Source organism: Pecten maximus, chromosome 1, assembly GCF_902652985.1.
Source record: "Pecten maximus chromosome 1, xPecMax1.1, whole genome shotgun sequence".
In the NCBI taxonomy this organism is placed as follows: Eukaryota; Metazoa; Mollusca; class Bivalvia; order Pectinida; family Pectinidae; genus Pecten; species Pecten maximus.
The window spans coordinates 55,793,321-55,813,971 of NC_047015.1; the positions used below are offsets into that span (position 1 = coordinate 55,793,321).

General features: G+C 36.1%; 1 protein-coding gene across 2 annotated transcripts in view; it reads left to right on the top strand.

The window, feature by feature from the left end:
* Window positions 1-1,121: 1,121 nt before the first annotated feature.
* The window catches only part of LOC117338578 (E3 ubiquitin-protein ligase MARCH1-like), a 33,502-nt gene continuing 13,972 nt past the window's right edge, over window positions 1,122-20,651 (top strand). The window contains exons 1-2 of one of the 2 annotated variants that reach the window (XM_033899939.1): window positions 1,122-1,239; window positions 5,722-5,858. In XM_033899939.1, the coding sequence (XP_033755830.1) occupies window positions 5,748-5,858 (111 nt within the window). In that variant the 5' untranslated portion in view covers window positions 1,122-1,239; window positions 5,722-5,747. Of the gene's footprint in view, window positions 1,240-5,721; window positions 5,859-15,427; window positions 15,527-20,651 lie in introns of those variants that run through there. The other variant, XM_033899946.1, reaches the window with a different exon arrangement.

Here is a 20,651-nt window from a genome sequence, read left to right on the forward strand (position 1 = left end):
AGTCAAACGGCAAAGTCAAACGACAGAGATAAACAATAAAGACACACGACAGAGTCAAACGGCAAAATCAAACGACATAGTCAAAAGACAAAGCAGGAGTAAAATCAAACGACAAGAGTTTCCTGGCCTGGTTTCCAGCGATGAAATGCATGAGCGAATAATTATAAGGAACATCACACCACGTGCATTATCATGATTTTAGCCAATAGAAATTAATCTACTTGACGATCTATTCGGTTTTGTTAAATATCAAATAATTGCTTAGTTTTCCGTGTATCTGGAGTTAAGATTAATATACTGTCAGCTGTTACAGAGATTCTTCCTATTTGTAACTTATCAATTCCAAAATTCCATTAGATTATCGATTCTACTCTATATATACGGATGTGAACTCTGGATATTTTCTGGATTATGAATTTCCTTGATGTCAGGCAGAAAATAAGAGAATTCTGGAAAATATTTGTTTGTTTATTAGTTGGTTTTCCCCTGTATGTATATATATACTTCATGATTAATTATGAAGGTTATTTATCAGATGTTGACAGAATAACTATATTCAAGAATATTGCAATCGAAAAAAGCAAAAATGAGTTACGATGCAGTATATATACGATTTTTATTGATATATACAATTTGTATGTATGACTCTATATGACCTTTAACACAAAATCTTATGATATAGATATAGATCTAATATTTTTTTTTCTTTATTTATTTATTTTTTTTTTTTTGTGGGGGGGGGGGGGGGGTATGGGGGGCTATCGCCACGTGAACTGCCAGGGTGATTTTGAGGCGGAGTCTCCCTGTAGTAGTTGGTGACTATCTCGCTAAACTTAATACGGATGGTCCGTAGTTTGCCATCCAGAGAAATTTTTAATAATGACAATACACAATACTCGTGTCTATGATAAGTTAACTCGTGTAGTTAAATATACAAGAACGGTATATTCAATTATCATTCAATTAAAGGTCTCTGTCTGAATATCAAAACATATTGTAACGATTTTGTTTTGCGAATTTGTATTATTTAGTTAGGAGTTATTCCCCTTTACCGCCTACTTTGACTGACAGAGGGCACCCTCAGAAGTGACGTTTCAGATCATGAACGTCCTTGACACCAACCAAACACAGGTAAAGACAGGTGTATATGTATGGCGACGCAGAGAGACGACTGCAGAAAGTAACAATGCGGATATGGACATAAACTAGGGAGTGAACACTTCAACGGAAACAGGAAATGTAAGCACATTATCTACACGAATTATAGAATTTTTAAAACTGAGCAAAATCTAAGTCGAAATCTGCAATCTTCCTTGACTGTTGTACTGTCGTACAGATCTCTTCATACTCTTGTAGACAAGTTCTGCGAAAACGACAGATTATGCATACAAAGCTGTGTTATTGTGGATATTTATTGATTTGTATATATAGTGTGAATATTCAGGTTAAATCTATTGATATTCTACTAAGACACTCAGCCGTTTGGACACAGGTTCCTTTCGTTACACCTGTGACCCAGGGTATTATATAATATATATATTGACAGAACGCCAGACACCTGTCTAGTTTGACATACCTTGACAAACACTTTATCAATAAGTAGAAAAGATCCTGTGTATTTCACTGACATTTTCCATTATTTATCAAGTTGGGGAAAACCACTAACTTGCAACACAACCTTGCCTATTATATATATGGCAATTGACAGCTGATTGAGGTATAGTTTTGTCACTGAAAATAGCCAAAATCATGTTAAAGTTACCTTGTTAGAAATTTTCACCCAAATCCCATTTATTTAGTCTTGAAACATCATACAAATTGAAAAGTACCAACATTGATGCAATACTTCTGTTAGTGTAGCATCAAGTTTCTTGGTAGACAGCACTTTCAGTAAACATTATTTACCTTGTTGTAAATTACATCGCCATTAAATAAAATTTGCAGTTTAATCGATTTGGTATGTTTTCAGTTACAAATCCATACTTGAACTGGAGTATAATACGTGAATTCACATACAGTGTTCATTTTAGATTTGTGAAAAAGGGGGCCATTGGGCCCCCTTGGGTTGAAAAACTGGGGTCATTGGTCAAAAAAGTAGGGCCAAGGTAAAAATAACATGAAAAATAATTATCCTGACCACTGTTATAAATTGTTTTGTTTTTTTCTTCTTCTAATTATAAATCTTCACATGCACTTAAAAAATTCAAATGTCAGGCAAAAGTAATTTAGCATTACTAGTATAATTTTTATTTTCTTAATCATCACATTCATATCAAAATTCACACAATGTCAGTCAATTTATCATCCATGAACAATTATCTTATCAAAAAGAGAAAGCCATTTGCTCTGAAACATTCGGGCCGATGTCGATGATTCTGTTTAGTCCACCTTAGATTCAGTAACTTCAATTGCTCCGTATTTTTCGCTGAAGCACCGCCCGATTGCTTTGTGGAATCATTGATCGTTCCGTCATTGTTACTATCTGACCATTGACTCACCAAAAAATAGCAGCCTAGTGTAATACAGTTCGTTTTTTACTTTTCACGGACCCCTCAAACGGAGTATTTCTTTTTCCCGAAGACGTTTTTGTTATGTTTACTTCTGAAACGATCCGAACCAATCAAAGTCATCGTTAGGTTACATGTCTCTATCGACCAATCAAATACACCGTTGTATCACTCGAGGCGCGTTCGGCATGAAAACCAAGAAAACAACGGTGGAGATCGGTTATACGGCAGATATTTCTTTACTATCGCTAAGGAATGGTTCATTTTTTTTGTTGCGCCCGAGGACCCGGTGAAACATAATTTTATGCGCCAAGTGATAAAAAATAGCGCCAATGGCGCGATGGCGCAGCCTAAAATGAACACTGCACATATTGTATGCAAGTTGTCGATTTTCCCCAACCTGTTTATGTACGGTATAAGCGATATTATTGAAATACCAACTGCTTTACCATAAAATACCTAGGTCATGTCTTTATTGAATTATGAGATGAAGTGAATGATAGCCATTAGGTTTAACAATTAAAAAACAGTTTTCCTATAGTCTGATAAATCATGGCGATCGACCTTAAGTACTGTTTGCCCTTCTTTCTTGGAGGCCAGGTCACTGTAGCTTCTGTAGCATGGTTACTGGCAGAGGCATAGTTAGGCGAAAATTATCCGGCAATATCCCGTAGTATCCCACAGTATCACGTAGTATCCCACAGTATCACGCAGTATCCCACAGTATCCTGCAACATACACACATCCGATATGTCACCTGTATTACATGTATTTGATTAATGAATTTACAAGAATGAGTTCAAAAATGTGTAAATATTGTCCAAGCTCTAACTTCTAAACTGTAAGATATCTCAGAGCTCAAAGTGGTGCCTATATTAGTGGCCATGGCACCTTAGATTCACCATTGGCAACCAGTTATTGACTTATAAGGCGCTTGCATGGCCGCTAAAAAAATTGTGTAAATTTGCGATTTGATTAATCTTTTAACGGTTACAGTCTAACCTTTCCGGGGGCCGTGGTGGCCGAGTGGTTAAGGTGTCCCGACACTTTATCACTAGCCCTCCACCTCTGGGTTGCGAGTTCGAAACCTACGTGGGGCAGTTGCCAGGTACTGACCGTAGGCCAGTGGTTTTTCCCCGGGTACTCCGGCTTTCCTCCACCTTCAAAACATGGCACATCCTTAAATGACCCTGGCTGTTAATAGGACGTTAAACAAAAACAAACAAACCAAACTAACCTTTCCAATTCGCACCTAGATTTTATGACTTGGTAGCCAAATAGGCCACCTGGTAAAAAGATGCACTTTGAGCCCTGTATCTTGACAAAAATACAGAATCAGCTTGCATCACCAAAAGTTGGTATACTGTGGACTGCTGGTGGTCACGGTGGCATTGACCTCAAGGTCAAGGGTCAAATAAGTGCAAATTTTTCAAAACATTTCTTGTTTGGCCAATTACTTTTAAACCATTAAAGATATCTGAATTAAGGTTGCTGTACACTTTTACCACCCACCATGATACACAGTGCTCTGTCATTGGTCATTGTGACCTGATTGTCAAAGGTCAAATAATCATAAGCGCAAAATCTTATTCAGAAGATAACTTTAAACCTTAAAAAGTACAAATGAGATTAAAAATATCAAATGCGTAGTATGTAGGGAGAAGTGGTGACATGTATATTTTGTTTTATTTTTCTACAAAAACAAATCTCTAGTTTACAATCCTTCATATTTACTCTTTTGTCGATGTTGTAGCATCTTAGATAATATAAGTAAGAAAACAAAATAGAAATTTCAAGTTAAACCATCTTGAAAATATGGTGGGTCCAAAGATCTCTCTAGGATTGTTAGGAAGTTTATTCTAAACAGAATATTGTTACGCCTGATAGGGAGAAATTTCTTTAGCCTTTATGTACATGTATGAGCTTTGTCTTTTGTGAAGACGTTATATTACAAAAAAGTGTATGTTAAGTCTTTAAGATTGTGTGTCATCATGTTGTAAATACAGATTCATAAACTTCACGGTGTACTGTTAATAAATTTTGATTTATCTAATTATGATCCGCATTCGAATCCTGTTTAATATATATATATATTGACAAGCTTTTACATATAAATGTGGTTTTTTTTATCACCTACATAACTTTACCTAGCTACAATAGATTTGTTGTCTGGCTAACATGTCTTGCATTTTGCATGCATTTTAAAAAGTCTTTAACCAATTTAATTCAAACTCAAATGATCAGGACTTTTAATGCCCTGCCATTTTATGGTTTAGGCATATATATATAGACTCAAACATTATGCCCTAAGCTGTCATTCCATCAGAATAACGTTTTTTGCTGGTTTTCTCTTAAATATATTTCCTTGCCGTTGTCTGTCGTCCATCAACATTTCGTTTAAATCGCTACTAGTCATAAAATACTCAATGGAATTTAGCCAAATTTGGTCAGAAAGGTCCTTAGGGAAGGGGAACAGATTTTGCATTATTGATGATTCTGACCCCCAAGGGGCCAAAGGGAACAGATCCTGAAAGAGGTAATTCCTTTCAAACGCTATACTAGTCATAAAGTTACGAATGAATTTGAACTCAATTTTGTCAGAAGCATCCTTGGGGAAAGGGGAACAGATTTTGCATAAATGGTTGCTGTGACCCTCCATCCCATAACCTTGTATAGCATTGCTGGACGTTAAGGGATAAACACAATTCTGATGTAAAAATAGGCCCAAGGGTTTCTTTGAACACAATTATGTTGTAAAAACAATCCCTGAGGTCTTTTCACACCCTTAGAGTCTGGGCTTCGTTATTTCTATAAAGCAGTTGGGATCCCCACACTATAACCATATATAGCATTGTTCAAGATTGACAAATAAAGCTACGTATTAAAGAATCGAACATGAACATTACTTTGATGTTTGGTCAAATCCAACCAGATGAGTGATACAGGCCCCATGGGCCCCTTGTCTTGACAGAAATGAATTTCCAGATATACTTTATTATTAGTTATCATTCTGCAAGTCAGTCCCTGTCCACAAATAACTTGAAATAAGCCCCCTTCTTCATAATGATCATTAATTTTTCTTCAAGATTAAGCCCTGCCCAAACTTGATACTGGACTTTCACACTTTGGCTTATTTGAGGGCAGGTATATGAAATATATATATATATACTGTTTATGCCTGTTAATGATTATTCGATCTCTTTGTCCCCTACAGATGTAGAGCGAACAGTGTTGTTTGACATGCCTCTACAGCAGGTTCTTGTACATCCCCTGGGAAACAGCTCCGGTAAAAATGCTAAAAAGGACCAGAAATCACAACCCTCGCCTTTCAAGAAAAAGGACAGCACAAAGGTTTGCAAATCTCTTTGTATACAGCACGTTTAACTGATTTAAATTCAAATATTTTCTCTTTTTCCTTCTCTTCCTCCTCGTTGATTTTTTTCTCTCTTCATCCTTTTTTCCTTCTCTTCCTCCTCGATGATTTTTTCTCTCTTCATCCTTCTCCTCCTCGATTAGCACAGCAGCATGGCCTTGTGGTCAGTGATATGTCCATTGTAGGCACCCTTTTAATCTGTTTTTGCATAACTTCGGTCACTCCCATGGGAGCACTTGCATCAAAAAGCATTATTCTTTACCAAATAAAGTATTCTGTTAGGTTTCGCTGAAAATATTTTGGAGAAAAAAAGTTTTCTTATGTTCATTTGGCAAAATAACAAAATACCAACACATGGATTAATTGGGCACTACCATCTTGGAATACTGTTGTATTTTCAAGCCAAAGAAGATCTCAATTGATAAGAAGCATTTTGATCAATGGCTGATATAGATATGAATATTTCTGTCAAACTGTTTCCAAGCAAGTGTTCCCATCGTTTAAATCAGTAAGACAAAGAGAAGATTCTGACAGGGCCAACAATGTGATGTGTCATGCTTGTAGTTACTTGCACAGATTATCAATTTTTCAGTGGGATAACACTTAAAATGGATCAACTGTCGTCTGTGTAAACAGTCTTCATATGATACCTTACAAAAAATCTTTACAAAATTTTTTATTGTACTGATGAAATGTGTGATCAAAAACTTCTATCAATCGTCTTTATTTAGGTAAAATACCATGACATAGTCGACAAGGTAGCTCTGTACATGGCGCCCAAATTTTTTTTCAATGCGAAACCAAGTCTGAATGTAAAACGCAGTTTGATGGGACGCCCTGGCGAGACAGTTTAAACACAACTATGTCGGCCAAGAGTATATGGAGTGAAACGTAATCAGAAGCCTTGGCTAGCGAAGATGATATTTTATTTTGTCTCCTACCAGTAAAACCCGGGATGACTATAGGTTTCCTCCCTATCCGTCTGTCCTTCTGTCAGTCTGTCCACTCAGTTTTCCGCACTTTTCTTAGCCATGCTTCAAGGTATGTTAGTGAAAGTTGGTATGTAACTTCAGTACGAGTAGCTACGTATATACAGATCAAGTTCGTTCACTCGCACTGATTGAAAGCTTTAATTTTCTGGCTGTGACGTCACAAGTTCAACTGAGAGCTTTAATTTTCTGGCTGTGACATCACAAGTTCAACTGAGAGCTTTAATTTTCTGGTCGTGACATCACAAGTTCAACTGAGAGCTTCGATTTTCTGGTCGTGACATCACAAGTTCAACTGAGAGCTTCGATTTTCTGGCTGTGATGTCACAAGTTCAACTGAGAGCTTTAATTTTCTGGCTGTGACATCAGAAGTTCAACTGAGAGCTTCGATTTTCTGGCTGTGACATCACAAGTTCAACTGAGATCTTCAATTTTCTGGCTGTGACATCACAAGTTCAACTGAGATCTTCGATTTTCTGGCTGTGACGTCACAAGTTCAACTGAGAGCTTTAATTTTCTGGCTGTGACATCACAAGTACAACTGAGAGCTTTAATTTTCTGGCTGTGACATCAGAAGTTCAATTGAGAGCTTTAATTTTCTGACTGTGATGTCACAAGTTCAACATCACGGCAGCAGCCAGTATGTTAGAGAGTGGTAGCTGTACGGCAGTATATGAAAGTATATATGAAAATTCCATAGACAATTGGCATGGTCTTCAGAAAATTGGAATCCCAAAGCCCAAGTCTTATTTCCATAGACTCATTTTGTAAACACATATTGTTCAAAGTACTGTAACAGAACGGTGTCACGCAACCTCAATTGTAAGCTCTGATTTCATATGACTGTTTGTCCGAAAATATTGGAATGTTGTTTACATGAATTGTAATGTATGTGAGGACTCAAACTTTTCATAGCCAATCGAGCCAACACTTAGAAATTTTACATACAACGACCAAGTTTTCTATAGCCTCTGGCCATCGGACCACCTTTTACTTTTGAACACTGGTACAGGGTCCAATTGTGAATTGAACATTGATTTTGGGAATTTCATTATGGTGAAGATGACTAGAACTTAACTAATTAATTGATAAAAAGTATTACAACTGTAAATATATATAGAATGCTATGATCCTATGTTTGGTTTTAAAACATTAGATTTACAGCAGTGGACTTTTCATCCTTGATCAGCATTTTTACATTGCCACCGTCCCCATTATACAGGTTCAGTTTTGGTATCTAGTAAATTTACGGTATAACAATGAAAAAATATTATAGTATAACTATAAGATCCGGCATTATTGCTAGTTTATATTTAATCTATTATTGATTAGTGACTAATTATTATATATAGAGTTATTTTAGCTGTTTAAGAGAATGTAGACAAATTGTGTGAGATCAATTCATCTCATCCCTAGCAACCATGAGATCACCCTGTGAGACTATGTGAGAAAAGAAGATGCATTTTATTGGACTTTTTCACCCTTTAGCTTTCAACAAAATTGCATTTGTTATAAGATTCAGTCTGTTCAGTTGTTATCAATGGTTATAATGATAAAGGTTATGTTATTTACTCATGAATGTCCATGGTAGGCGTGACAAGATGTGTTTGTTTTCCATGTAAAATACACATGTGATACCTACACCACCTATTAGCATTGTGACCTTCACCTGTCAAAGCAAAGTCAAGAATAGAATTATCTTTGCAACTTGCAGCGTTCATGATAAGAGTGCTATGTATCAGTGAACCTAAGAAAAAAGTATATTTTTGTGGCAGAGAAAACATTTTGCATAAAATGAGCAAATTTCAATTTTTCACCCATGCTGCATTGCATTGCTAGCCAAGGGCTCATTTCCTATATATTCACATATTGAACACGAACCCTTGGGTAGATGTCCATATTGAAAATAGAGACTTATATGTTCTATGTTCAAATCTAAATTGATTCTTTCCTCTGCGGTGGTCGAGTGGTTAAGGTGTCCCGACACTTTATCACTAGCCCTCCACCTCTGGGTTGCGAGTTTGAAACCCACGTGGGGCAGTTGCCTGGAACTGACCATAGGCTGGTGGTTTTTCGCAGGGTACTCCGGCTTTCCTCCACCTCCAAACCTGGCACGTCCTTAAATGGCCCTGGCTGTTAATAGGACGTTAAACAAAATAAACCAAACCAAACCTCTCCTCTCTTACAAAAAAAAAAAAAAAATGAAGTTATTATCAAACGGGGGTCATGGGCAGAGACAAGGATAATTATAAGTACAGGAATCTATTTTCTGACAGCTAACTTGTAGAATTAATTTCGACAGGACAGATTTCAGTTAATTTTGAAATATTACAGCCATGAGCTCTATTTCTTTTGCTTTGAATTCACTTCCATAACTATCAACTATCAGCTAGAATTCACATCTAAAGAAAAAAAAATTGAATTAAGATTGAAAAATGGCTTGCAGTATATAATAGATAACACATTTAGTATGTCGAGAAAGATCACAGTCTCAACAGTGAAAATAACAGTGTACATGCTATATATATGTAGGAAAGTAAGAAATCTATCACCTGTTCACTATAGCTATACCTACTATATATACATGTACATAAATAAATGGACCCTATCATGTACATAAATAATATATATATATACCTACCATACATACATCTATATACACCTGAGACGTTTGAGTGACCTTACCTGAGCTGGACAACTGACAGACCTCCTTATCTGAATGTACATAATTAATTTTTTACCAGTGTCCAACAGGTCAGGTTGGAGCTTAGAAAACAAAAAAAACCTGTATATAGTTAAGTATATATATACGATGGTTTGCCTTAAATTCACGTCATTTTTGCAAGAATATTAAACCTGTGCAGTATATATACCGTAATTTATTACATTTTTACCAGTGAAATATCAAAAATTATTCATTCTATAAAAGTGATATTTTTCACTAGTGAAGAATATCATATTTTTCACTAGTGAAAAATATCACTTTTGCTGATTTGACCAATCAAATTAATGATTAGAAAATACCAAAATAATTGACCAATCAGAAAGCCCGACATATATGTCAGCACCTGGACAGGGGAAACTTCTTTTTTTGCTTACAAATTATCGCTGTAGTCCTAGTTAGTATACGGGGTAGGTTTTCGTTGATAAAATGTAATAAACAGAATATCTAACAGTGTCTTCAGTAAAACCAAATATATTTCACTCGTGTGGCTAATATTTTGATATCAAAATATTAGCCCCACTCGTGAAATATATTTGGTATTACTGAAGACACTGTTAGATATCCTCTATATACGTGGTGGACGAGTGGTTAAGGTGTACCGACACTTTATCACTAGCCCTCCACCTCTGGGTTGCGAGTTTGAAACCTACATGGGGAAGTTGCCAGGTACTGGCCATAGGCCGGTGGTTTTTCTCAGGCTACTCCAGATTTCCTCGACCTCCAAAACATGGCATTTTCCTAAAATGACCCTGGCTGTTAATAGGACGTTAAATAAATCAAACCAAACCAAATATACGATAAATGTACTTATTTTGGTGTGCTCAAATTTTAGCACAAGACTTAAATAAAATGAATGAGTGGAATGGTGAATTGGTCCACTGATAATTAATGCTGCCCATATAAAACATCGTAGATAAACTACAATATTAAGGCAATCAAAATTTAGCGAAAAATCTCTAAAATAAGATAACCGCTAAAATATGAAGATTTACAGTATTAAGAAATTGCATTTAGGCCCACTGATATATTTACATTTTTTACTGGAAACAAAGGTGGTTTTAGTTATTACTATACATCAGCATCAGCAGCATCATCGGCATCATCTATAGCCGACTAAGTGAATGTTTTTATAAAGCAGTGTTGTGTCATGAATACTAATGAACAGCTAAGGTATTTGACATACATGTGTGTTCATTGCCACTATAGACCTTTCCGTAAGTGCTACTTTTGCAAACCTGCTGATCTTGACGGTGACCTTTGGCCTTCTTTAAAAATTATTTTGATATTAACCGCACTATGTAAACTTTATTGGATGAAGTTTTTATATTCAACATGTGTGTTCCTTGTGATCAGACCTTTCCATTTTTACTGTTGACATTCTTAATTTGTCACACTCTAATTCTAGTGCATCGCTAAATTAAAACAGATTTGTGTAATGTTGAATTAGCACACCAACTTTGATTAGCATAGAAACCAATGTAGATAAGTTTCAATTAGCGCAATCAGAATTTAGCAGAATGAACTTTCCATTATGAAAAATGCTAAATAAGATTACTGCTAAAATATGTAAGTTCACAATACATTACTACATTTTCAGACCTGCTCACCTTGACGGTGATCTTTGACCTACTTTTGAAAAACCTATACCAAATTTCAATCCCATCAGCGATAATTTATAGCCACTAGATTGATTTACATAAGGTATGATATTGTAGTCCATTATCCAAGAGCATTCAATTTACAATGGTTTTTGATAATTTTAGAGTTGAGGTGCTCGTCCCTTTATCTTCAAACAGGAAGCTTACTTTTAGTTTTAGAGATTATTGTATTTACGAGAACAGGTACGGTAAAGTCTACATGTAACAATGCTCATTTATGCATTTACTAGAACAATAACAGAATCTCTTTGCCTGTGAGAGAGTGTGTGTGCATGTGTCTCTGATACAAGATATTTCATGAAACCCTGGACATTTGACAATTGAAGTTTGTTATCGCTATTTCTCAGAAAGTACTGAAGGGATCTTTCTCAAATTTCATATGTAGGTTCCCCTTGGTGCCTAGTTATGCATATTGCATTTTGAGACCAATTGGATAACAACATGGCCGACAGGCAGCCATCTTGGATTTTGACAATTGAAGTTTGTTATCGCTATTTCTGAGAAAGTACTGAAGGGATCTTTCTCAAATTTCATATGAAGGTTCCCCTTGGTGCCTAGTTATGCATATTGCATTTTGAGACCAATCTGAAAATAACATGGCCGACAGGCAGCCATCTTGGATTTTGACAATTGAAGTTTGTTATCGCTATTTCTGAGAAAGTACTGAAGGAATCTTTCTCAAATTTCATATGAAGGGGCCCCTTGGTGCCTAGTTATGCATATTGCGTTTTGAGACCAATCAGGGAAAAAAATGGCCGACAGGCAGCCATCTTGGATTTTGACAATTGAAGTTTGTTATCGCTATTTCTCAGAAAGTACTGAAGGGATCTTTCTCAAATTTCATATGTAGGTTCCCCTCGGTGCCTGGTTATGCATATTGCATTTTGAGACCAATCTGAAAATAACATGGCCGACAGGCAGCCATCTTGGATTTTGACAATTGAAGTTTGTTATCGCTATTTCTGAGAAAGTACTGAAGGAATCTTTCTCAAATTTCATATGAAGGGGCCCCTTGGTGCCTAGTTATGCATATTGCGTTTTGAGACCAATCAGGGAAAAAAATGGCCGACAGGCAGCCATCTTGGATTTTGACAATTGAAGTTTGTTATCGCTATTTCTCAGAAAGTACTGAAGGGATCTTTCTCAAATTTCATATGTAGGTTCCCCTCGGTGCCTGGTTATGCATATTGCATTTTGAGACCAATCTGAAAATAACATGGCCGACAGGCAGCCATCTTGGATTTTGACAATTGAAGTTTGTTATCGCTATTTCTCAGAAAGTACTGAAGGGATCTTTCTCAAATTTCATATGTAGGTTCCCCTTGGTGCCTCTTTATGCATATTGCGTTTTGAGACCAATCGGAAAACAACATGGCCGACAGGCAGCCATCTTGGATTTGACAATTGAAGTTTGTTATCACTATTTCTGAGAAAGTATTTAAGGGATCTTTCTCAAATTTCATATGTAAGTTTCCCTTGGTGCCTAGTTATGCATATTGCGTTTTGAGACCAATCTGAAAACAACATGGCCGACAGGCAGCCATCTTGGATTTTGACAACTGAAGTTTGTTATCGCTATTTCTGAGAAAGTACTGAAGGGATCTTTCTCAAATTTCATATGAAGGTTCCCCTTGGTGCCTCATTATGCTTATTGCATTTTGAGATCAATTGGAAAACAATATGGCAGACAGACCGCCATCTTGGATTTTGACAATTTAAGTTTGTTATCTCTATTTCTCAAAGTACTGAAGGGATCTTTCTCAAATTTCATATGTAGGTTCCCCTTGGTCCCTTGTATTGCATTTTTGGACCAGTCTGTCCTGAAAACAACCTGGCAAACAAACAGCCATTATCGTTAAATCTCAAATTTCTTATATAGCTAGGATTCCCTTGTTTGAAAAGTACTGGAGGGATATCTCAATTTGCACAGATTAGTAAAAGGAAGGGAAAAATAGAGAGAAGATCAATCTGACATAGAACCTATAAAGATCATTCAATGGTGGGCGCCAAGATCCCTCTGGGATCTCTTGTTTATTCCTACTACAAGGAGACCCAGCCTCAAAATGACCATGGCTGTTCACCGGGCGATAAACTCAGCAAACAAACAAAGTTTCATTATCAAATTTGTTCTAATAAATGACCTTGAGCTACATTAAAGGTCATAGGGGTCAGATATATGCTAAAATCTTTAAATGACTTCTTCTCAATAATCTAGACACTCAAAGAATTGTGTCTGTAGCATGCAAGGGTGAAGGTTTATATTAACAGGGTTGTTAAAATGAATAAACTCTATCCACTTTCAAGGTCAAACCTAGGTCAAATGTGTCAAAATCTTTAAAAGAAGAATTCTCTATAACCATGAGTCCCAGAGACCTGATGTTGGATGAGTACTGTATGCTGGAATGAAGGGCTATAAAATTAATTCAAATGAAGAAATCTAACCTATTCATATATTTCAATCAGGTTAACATCTCATTCTGCATATTAAATGACCTAGATCAACATCCAAATTACATTATAAGCAGGTGATTGATATAGGCCCATCAGGCCTCTTGTTCATTTAAAGCAGAAATACCATAGGAGAAATAGCACTTTGGCAAAGGAGCATTAAACACTGCAGTAAGAATTTTAGCATTGATTGGATTATGGCCACATCAAAATTCGTTTTTAGAGCTCCGGACACTTCTTGTAAACCTCATATTCAGTAACGACAAGCTCTGGTTTCGATATCATTTAATGAATGATACCTTATTTATCGCCTGCAATGGCCATGAGTTCAGGATTCCAAAACCTCTTACACAAGGTCAGGGATATTGGCCGTCATTGAAAACCCAGGCCATGAGACTCTGGGCATGTTGTTTTGGGTCCAAAGGCAAGAGAAGTAAGTGTCATGGGTTTCACAGCAATTGATGATATAGGCCTAAAGTTGATGTTACTCAAGCAGCTACGTTTTGAGAACAAGCAATATTTACAGAATCCCACATCACAGTCCAACTCTTCTTTCATACCTTTCTCTCTATAAATGTGGAATGACTAGAAGTCTTCACCTTCATTAACAACTTTTAAACGAAGACTCACCAGCATTTCTTAGATTTTATATCCTTTTTATTATAATTTTGCATACCTTATGTGATGTAGCAAATTAAACTTCGACTTGGTTCGTGCTAACCTTAAGTACCAACAGTCCAAATTGCAGTTGTGGAAATCTTTGAAAATGTGAAATTTGCGTTAAGCATAAACATTATTTTCTTCGATCACTAACATGATTCAAATGTCTATGTAAATTTGAAGGTTTTATTGTATTGGTAGTACAGTAGAATTCTGAGAATATACTTGAGAAACTTTTACTTGTGCATCTTAAGACACTTACATCAAGTCCAGTAAAAGATTTTAATTTGAATTTGTACAGTATATAATCAATTGATATTGTTCAGGTTCTTGTATGTGTATTTTGTTTTAATGTATGTAGGGAGAGAGTGTTTCATAAGTTGTGATAACCATTCCGTGCGTCTCTTTTCTTCACAATGAAATATATGTTTGACTTTAGAAAAAAAAACTTCAAAAAAAAAAAAAAAAAAGGAAAATAAATAATATCTTCTATGATTTTATTCAACAGCATTAGATACAAGTTGGCTTATCTCTAAACATAATATTGGGTCATTTCTAAATAAGTAATATTTAATGGTACTATTGTCATCGTAAATTACTCCCAAAAAATTGACGTGGCAGTTAAATGCTTCAATTTTCATGCTTGAATTCATAGATACTATTAGCAAAGCCAACATCATTGATGAATATTTCTAAATGTTTCTAAATTACTACCAATTTATTGATAAATGTTTGAAAAGTATATGAAAAAAAAGTAATTACATTTTGTATATCAAATGTTAGATTATATACATGTAGCAGATTTCTTTATTAAGATGTATAAGTATTTAAAAAAAGAAGATAATTCAGTTAAGATAAGAGCATAGTTTTATATATGTGCCCAAATGTTATTTTTATTGTCTTCCAAGGGGGAAAAATCAACAAAAAAGAACAAACAAAATTGTTCTGGTACAGATGCTTAATAATATGTTATTATATAGACCGATTTATATGGAATCTGTTGCTTTGATTGTAAATAACAACAAGAGTTATGTATTTCATGGTGTTGATGATTTTGTATCTTTTAGGATTAAACAAAACAAACAGCTTTAACCATGGCATCTGACTCAGACATTCAAAAGTCTGAGACCGATCAAGATGAGGTTAGCCTCGGGCTGGAACTGGTGGTAAACAACCTTTTATATAGTCTATGCTAACACAAAATCAACCCAGAATTTATCACCATTTCTTCAGTTCCTCTCATCACGACTGCTTCTTTAACTACCACCACTTAATTTCTAGGGGAAATAACTCCTGTAACAAGGGAGATAACTGGAGACCAAATCCAGGGGAGAGAACTGTTGTTTTTTCAGGTTACATCAAACTTTCTTTGTAATCTAACTTTCCCTATGAAAAATAAAAGTGTCGTGTTCAACCAAACCATCTACTTGTTAAAATTATTCCTTATCTATTAATTTATGCAATCTAAAGGCTCCAATTTATTTGTATATTAAATGGTACATACAGCATTATTTTATTGGTGAAAATCTCAAACACATATGAACTCCTATCATTTGGAAAGTTTATCACCTCAATGTACCACTGGATCCTAAAAACTTTTTATGATCTGTTTTTCTTCTTTATAAATTCTGACATCACTTCTTCTTGGTTTTGATCATATACTACTTTACTAATGTAACAGTTGCTGTGCTCTGATTCACATGTTTTGTTGGATTTTGATTTCTTTAGTTATACTTCATACACACTCACCAGATGTTGCTTTCTCTTTTGTTTTGGATTGGAAGTCTCTATGGCTGTCGCTATCATACATATCATATTGTATAAAACTTGTTGCTTATATATACATACACAATACGTTACTGTTGCTATAGTCTTTATCAATAGAAAATGAAATAGTGTGGAACTCTGTACAGTATGAGTTTTCTCAAATTATTTTCACATGTGTGTTTTATGGACAGAAAGAATTAACAGTAGTTAAAAGAAAAAAAAAGGAAAAATTCCTCATATTTATGCAGTACATGTACTTCCAGAACATATAAAAAAAGTGTCTTTTTATGTTAAGCATTTTATGAATTACCTTTACGAAAACTGAATAAAAAAATATTGGATATGTGTACTGTTAAATTATTCAGTGTAACTGTGTTTCATTGAGATGTATGCATAACTTCTGGTCAGAGCGTGTAACCTCAGGTGAAGGTCTATCAGGTGCGAGGTTCGACACTCTCTACCTGTATCAGTTTGTGTTTCTCAGGAAGCTGAGAAACGGACCGGTCTGTTCTGCCGTTGGGATTGTGCCTTTGGGCAAGACACTTCACCCTTATTGTTCGGGATGGCATAGACTATGTTTTTCATTGAGGTAGTCACCAACTACTACATTGTGACCCTATTTCAAAATGACCCTTGCTGTTCACAGGGCGATAAATACAGCCAGCAAACTGCTTTACTTCAGAACAAGTAATTCAGACATAGGAAAATTTGCCTCTGCCATATATGATATATGAAGTGATTGAATGATCACCTTTATATAATTTACAAGATTTCTGGTGGATGCATGATTATATTCTTTTGGGTGCTGATTTTTGAAATTCAGAAATTATTTGAAATTTTAGAAAATTATTCATATATAATTTTGTTAAAGGAGGGGGTTGGGGGTGGGGTTGCATAAAAAATGTTGGGATGTTTCAAATGAGCACTATTTCCATATCAAAGCAACACGGGTGTACATCTGTACTTATAGATATGTAAGGTAGATTATATGTATACTACAGCACTTAAAGATATGTAAGGTAAAATATGTGTATACTACAGCCTTAGATCTGATGAGGATTTGTAGATGTAACAAAATCCTACTGGAATGAAACCTAACAAATTAAGACTGAGACTCAGGTGTTTATCAGGTGACCTGTATACTACCCGTTAATGATCATAGTGGAAACAGTAGAAGTCATAGTTGGAAATATTACTGTTGTCACTGGGAGACCGGAAACATAGTTCTGTGTTGCTTGTACAGATAAAGGTTAATTGGATAAAAATATGTACACCAGGTAAGTTATGGATTTTCCTGTTGGTATATTAATACATATATACAGTTGCTATGGTCACCGAGGCTGATTAGGGTTGGGCTGGAATTAGATCAGTTGACAAGATAATCTCCACAAATATCTAATGAGAGTATCACAGGTAGGTAAAATTTATATCAATTCTGAGCTAAGCAATGAGAAAAAAATATTCTCTCGAGATTTTAGATTGGTGAAATTTCTGCGGAAATTAACTGTTTTAAGAGCTCAGTAGAGACCCATTATAATGAAAATTTAAGTCTGGTTTCTGCTTCATTTTGATTTTCAGTTTATGCAAAGAATCTGAAATCACAATCTCGCTGGAAATCAGTACTTTATAATAAGACTCTAGTGACTTCAATCCTGGTCAACTAGAAAGATTTAGGAACATAAGTAAAAATACTTATCCTATAGTCATAAAGGTAGTAAAATAAGTTTGGATTTAACCGTCATTGACAATGACACTTCACCTGAATGACATCAAATCATGAAATTTCTATAGTTGAATGATGAGTGACATCTTACCTAATATTTTGGTTTGTCTGTCTTAAAACCTTACTTCATACGCAATTTGTTTTTAAACTGGCTTCTCATTTTAACCGGCATTACACTTGACTGACATTTCATTTAACTGCATGGTGATTCACTTGACTGACATTTCATTTCATTGGCGATTCACTTGACTGACACCTGATTTCACTGGCGATTCACTTGACTGACATTTAATTTCACTGGCGATTCACTTGACTGACATCCCATTTCACTGGTGATTCACTTTTCACTTGACTGACATCTGATTTCACTGGTGATTCACTTTTCACTTGACCGACATCTGATTTCACTGGCGATTCACTTGACCAATATCTGATTTTACTGGTGATTCACTTAACTGACATCTGATTTCAATGGCGATTCACTTAACTGACATCCCATTTCACTGGTGATTCACTTGACTGACATCTCATTTCCAGATCATTACAGTGTATAAATATCAGATTGTGTCCTTCACCTATTTGGTCTCTCTGATTTTTACTTCCCTTTACTGACATTTGACTAAATGACATAGAGGATATCTAACAGTGTCTTCAGTAATACCAAATATATTTCACGAGTGGGGCTAATATTTTGATATTTTTCACGAGTGCGCAGCACTAGAAATATTAGCCACACGAGTGAAATATATTTGGTTTTACTGAAGACACTTAGATATTCTGTTTATTACATTTTTTATCAACGAAAAACCTACCCCGTATGCTAACTTAAGGCCTACAGTTCTCTAAAAAAAAGTAGTTTCCCCTGTCCAGGTGCTGACATATATGTCGGGCTTTCTGATTGGTCAATCATTTTGGTATTTTCTAATAATTAATTTGATTGGTCAAATCAGCAAAAGTGATATTTTTCACTTGTGAAAATATAATTTTTATAAAATGAATAATTTTTGATATTTCATTTGTAAAAATGTAATAAATCAGCTTATTGTAAGAGCATATAAAAGATATTACACAGTTTGTCTGTTTTATGACTCAAATGTCATACCCCCGGTGGTATACAGCTGGAATCAGGTTGTCTGTCTGTCATACTGGAATCAGGTTGTCTGTCTGTCTGACTGGAATCAGGTTGTCTGTCTAACTAGAATCAGGTTGTCTGTCTGTCTGACTAGAATCAGGTTGTCTGTCTGTCTGACTAGAATCTGACTAGAATCAGGTTGTCTGTCTGTCTGACTAGAATCAGGTTGTCTGTCTGTCTGACTAGAATCAGTTTGTCTGTCTGTCTGACTAGAATCAGGTTGTCTGTCTGTCTGACTAGAATCAGGTTGTCTGTCTGTCTAACTAGAATCAGGTTGTCTGTCTGTCTGACTAGAAGCAGGTTGTCTGTCTATCTGACTAGAATCAGGTTGTCTGTCTGTCTGACTAGAATCAGGTTGTCTGTCTGTCTAACTAGAATCAGGTTGTCTGTCTGTCTGACAAGAATCAGGTTGTCTGTCTGTCTGACTAGAATCAGGTTGTCTGTCTGTCTGACTAGAATCAGGTTGTCTATCTGTCTGACTAGAATCAGGTTGTCTGTCTGTCTAACTAGAATCAGGTTGTCTGTCTGTCTGACTAGAATCAGGTTGTCTGTCTGTCTAACTAGAATCAGGTTGTCTGTCTGTCTAACTAGAATCAGGTTGTCTGTCTGTCTGACTAGAATCAGGTTGTCTGTCTGTCTGACTAGAATCAGGTTGTCTGTCTGTCTGACTAGAATCAGGTTGTCTGTCTGTCTGACTAGAATCAAGTTGTATGTCTATCTAACTAGAATCAGGTTGTCTGTCTGTCTAACTAGAATCAGGTTGTCTGTCTGTCTAACTAGAATCAGGTTGTCTGTCTGTCTAACTAGAAGCAGGTTGTCTGTCTGTCTGTCTGACTAGAATCAGGTTGTCTGTCTGTCTGACTAGAATCAGGTTGTCTGTCTGTCTAACTAGAATCAGGTTGTCTGTCTGTCTAACTAGAATCAGGTTGTCTGTCTGTCTGACTGGAAGCAGGTTGTCTGTCTGTCTGACTAGAATCAGGTTGTCTGTCTGTCTAACTAGAATCAGGTTGTCTTTCTGTCTAACTAGAATCAGGTTGTCTGTCTGTCTGACTGGAAGCAGTTTGTCTGTCTGTCTGACTAGAATCAGGTTGTCTGTCTGTCTAACTAGAAGCAGGTTGTCTGTCTGTCTAACTAGAATCAGGTTGTCTGTCTGTCTGACTAGAAGCAGGTTGTCTGTCTATCTGACTAGAAGCAGGTTGTCTGTCTATCTGACTGGAAGCAGGTTGTCTGTCTGTCTGACTAGAATCAGGTTGTCTGTCTGTCTGACTAGAATCAGGTTGTCTGTCTGTCTGACTAGAATCAGGTTGTCTGTCTGTCTGACTAGAAGCAGGTTGTCTGTCTATCTGACTAGAAGCAGGTTGTCTGTCTGTCTGACTAGAAGCAGGTTGTCTGTCTGTCCGACTAGAATCAGGTTGTCTGTCTGTCCGACTAGAATCAGGTTGTCTGTCTGTCCGACTGGAAGCAGGTTGTCTGTCTGTCTGACTAGAATCAGGTTGTCTGTCTGTCTAACTAGAATCAGGTTGTCTTTCTGTCTAACTAGACAGGTTGTCTGTCTGTCTGACTGGAAGCAGTTTGTCTGTCTGTCTGACTAGAAGCAGGTTGTCTGTCTGTCCGACTAGAATCAGGTTGTCTGTCTGTCCGACTAGAATCAGGTTGTCTGTCTGTCTGA